This window comes from Notolepis coatsorum (genome assembly GCF_963971535.1).
Source record: "Notolepis coatsorum genome assembly, contig: SCAFFOLD_965, whole genome shotgun sequence".
In the NCBI taxonomy this organism is placed as follows: domain Eukaryota; kingdom Metazoa; phylum Chordata; class Actinopteri; order Aulopiformes; family Paralepididae; genus Notolepis; species Notolepis coatsorum.
Genome location: NW_028169942.1, coordinates 75,001 through 78,672, shown reverse-complemented (window position 1 = coordinate 78,672; position 3,672 = coordinate 75,001). Strand labels below are relative to the sequence as shown.

The 3,672-nt window shown below is 45.6% G+C and overlaps 1 protein-coding gene across 1 annotated transcript in view; it reads right to left on the bottom strand.

Moving 5' to 3' along the window:
* Positions 1–1,136: 1,136 nt before the first annotated feature.
* The window catches only part of LOC311248644 (arf-GAP with SH3 domain, ANK repeat and PH domain-containing protein 1-like), a gene marked incomplete at its 3' end in the record, with an annotated part of 66,834 nt that continues 64,298 nt past the window's right edge, over positions 1,137–3,672 (bottom strand). The window contains 1 exon segment of the mRNA XM_084339498.1: positions 1,137–1,204. Coding sequence (XP_084195624.1) covers positions 1,137–1,204 — 68 coding nt within the window.

The following is a 3,672-nucleotide window of genomic DNA, read 5'->3' as shown; positions in this document are numbered from 1 at the left end:
GACCTCCGGTCCTCTTCCACTGCTTCCCTCACTGTCCCGTCATCCAAACTCAAAAGTTTTGGTGACCGAGCATTCTCACGAGCTGCACCCCGACTCTGGAACTCCCTCCCTCAGACCATCAGAGACTCTCCCTCACTCTCCACCTTCAAATCCAGACTCAAAACCTACCTGTTCTCCCAAGCATTCAACCTTCCTTACCCATAACCACCATCCTCCAACTCGCCACCATTTCCCCCTGCCCCACGTTCTTTCCTCTCCTGCCCCCCCCCCCCCCCCCCCCACCCCCTTGGTTTTCCCTTACTCTCCTCCCGACTGTCTCCCCTACTCACCCCCGTATTTGTTATCCGTTACTTGTGGTTTTATGTTCCTGTGTATACTTATTGTCCTCCGTTTCCCTGTGGTTCTATGTTTCTTTGTTTTCTTTGTTTATTTTTTGCCTATTGTCAGCGACTTTGGGTCTTTGAAAAGCGTTATACAAAATAAATGAATTATTTAAAAATATATTATTATTATTATAGCACCTTTAAATGATTACTCTACATAGAAATGTTATCTATAGCACCTTTAAATTATTATTCTACATACGAATGTTACATAACATCTTTAATTGTGCTTCTTTGTTGCTATTTGTTGGAGGGGTGGGTGGGGGACACTGTACAACTGAACAAGCAAAACTGTACATTGGAATATTGACAAGACCATACTTGGTCATTTACTGTACATTGGGGGGGGGGGGGGGGGGGGGTTGTGTTAGGACATTTACAGGGTCCAGTTTCGAATTGCAGTGTTTTTGAAAGTGGGTAGTGATTCACATTCCTTTACAGCTTTGGGTAGGGCGTTCCACATTGATGTGGCATAATTGCGAAACGTGTTTAGTCCCTTGTTTGAGCCGAATCTGGGTTTAACATGATTTGTGGAACTCCCTCTGGTGTTGTGGTCGTGGTATTCACTGACCTTTGGGAAGTATTTTGACATGTACATGGGTACCTTGGTCGTGTAGTGTATCTTGTAGACCAGGCCCATTGCAAGTTGCTCAAGGAGGAGCCGGTATGGAACCGGGAACCTTCAGATTAGCAGACGACTGCTCTACCTCCTGAGACACCCTCACCTCCACGCCCTCCTCTGTAATGTAATACTCACACACACTTCTGGAAGGACGAGTCTGGACCACCATACACCCTGGGACTGGATGGCAACCCGTAATCTACATGCGCACACACACACACACACACACACACACACACACATACACACACACACAGAAACACACACACCACACACACACACACACACACACACACACACACACACACACAGAAACACACACACACACACACACACACACACACACACAGAAACACACACACACACACACACACAGAAATACACAGACAAACACACACACAGAAACACACACATAAATACACACACAGTGTTACAGAGTACAGAGTTGACAATATTACAGTATTACTATGGCATATAGATGTGTCACAAATAATAATAATAATAATAATAATAATAATAATAATAATAATAATAATAATAATAATAATAATAATAATAATAATAATAATATAATAATAATAATAATAATAATAATAATAATAACTGAGACAGTAGTGGATGTCCACGTGTGATGGTTATGCATGTGTGTTTGTGTGCATGTGTATGAAAATAATATATGTATGATAATGATGATGATAATGATGATGAGGCGGACCTTTAAAAAAGTGAATATCAGGAAGGCAGCAGGTCCAGACGGCATCCCCGGCCGCGTCCTAAAAGTCTGTGCCGACCAACTGGCCCCAGTATTCACTGACATATTTAACCTGTCCTTAGAACAGGCTGTCATCCCCACCTGCCTGAAGAAGTCCACTATTATCCCTGTACCCAAAAAATCCAAGCCTGCTTGCCTCAACGACTACCGCCCTGTAGCTCTCACCTCCATAGCCATGAAGTGCTTCGAGAAGCTAGTAAAGGGCTACATCTGCTCCTCCCTCCCCATCAACACGGACCCCCTGCAATTTGCATACCGCCCCAACAGGTCCACGGAGGACGCCATATCCCATGTGCTGCACACAGCAGCATCACACCTGGACAAGAGGCAGGGGAACTATGTGAGAATGCTATTCATCGACTACAGCTCGGCATTCAATACCATAGTCCCCTCCATACTCATAGCCAAGCTCAGGGACCTGGGCTTGGGCTATGACCTCTGCCAGTGGGTCTTGGACTTCCTGACTGGCAGACCCCAGGTGGTGAGAGCAGGCAACTGCACCTCCTCATCCATCACCCTCAACATAGGGGCCCCCCAGGGCTGTGTTCTGAGTCCCCTCCTCTACTCCCTGTACACACACGACTGTGTGGCTCAGCGGAGTAGCAATACAATCATCAAATTTGCTGACGACACAGTGGTGGTGGGCCTGATCTCTGCCAACGACGAGAGGGCCTACCTGGAAGAGGTCAAGGTCCTGGCGGGATGGTGCCAGGAAAACAGCCTCTCCCTGAACGTCAGCAAAACAAAGGAGATGATTGTGGACTTCAGGAGGTCGGGGGTCAAGGACTACAGCCCCCTCAGCATCGACGGGGCACCGGTTGAGAGAGTCAACAGCTTCAAGTACCTCGGAGCCCACATATCCGAGGACTTGACATGGACCACACACATTAACAGTGTGGTGAAGAAGGCACGACAACGCCTCTACTTCCTCAGGCGCCTAAGGAAGTTCCAAGTCAGCCAGAAGATCCTTAAGAACTTCTACTCATGTACAATAGAGAGCATCTTGACCGGCAACATCACCTCCTGGTTTGGGAATAGCACTGCAAAAGACCAAAGCAGACTACAAAGAGTGACACGTTCAGCCGAACGCACAATTGGAGGGGGGCTCCCCACCCTCCAGAACATTTACTACAAGCGTTGCAAGGGGAAGGCTAAGAGAATTATTAAGGACTCGAGCCACCCGAACAACTGCCTCTTTGAACTGCTGCCGTCAGGCAAGCGATACAGGAGTCTCAAGGCGAGCACAGAAAGACTCAGAAGTAGCTTCTATCCCCAGGCCATCAGGCTGCTAAACGAACAATGAATGAACACTACACAACAACAACCACCAAACACACATAGCACACACATCCACACGCACACACTCACTTTAAACAAACACACTGTAGCACCCACTCCACACACTTTATAGCACACACCCACTTTAAACAAACACACTGTAGCACCCACTCCCCACACTTTATATTTATGGATGAAGGATTGCACTACAACTCGTACACCTTACTGTAAATTGTACCTAAAATTGTACCTCATCCCATTTCTGCTTTGCACTAGATAGTACTGTACATTAGTACACTGCATAGTATTGTGTATTGTATATTATATGGTAACTCAGAACATTGTACATATGTCTATACCGAACACTGTGACCTCATTTTCTTCTTCTAAATTCATGCTATATTATGTTATTATGTTATTTGATACTATCTTGTCTAGCACAGTCTCTGGAGCGTAACAGTAAGAAGCATTTTGTATGAAAGTATTCTGTACTTCTGTATGACAACTATTAAAGAACTTGAACTTGAGAACTTGAACTTGATGATGATGATGTGTGTGTACACTGTTGTTACAGTGTGTGTATCGTACTGTTCTTGCGGTGTGTGTGTGTACCGTTC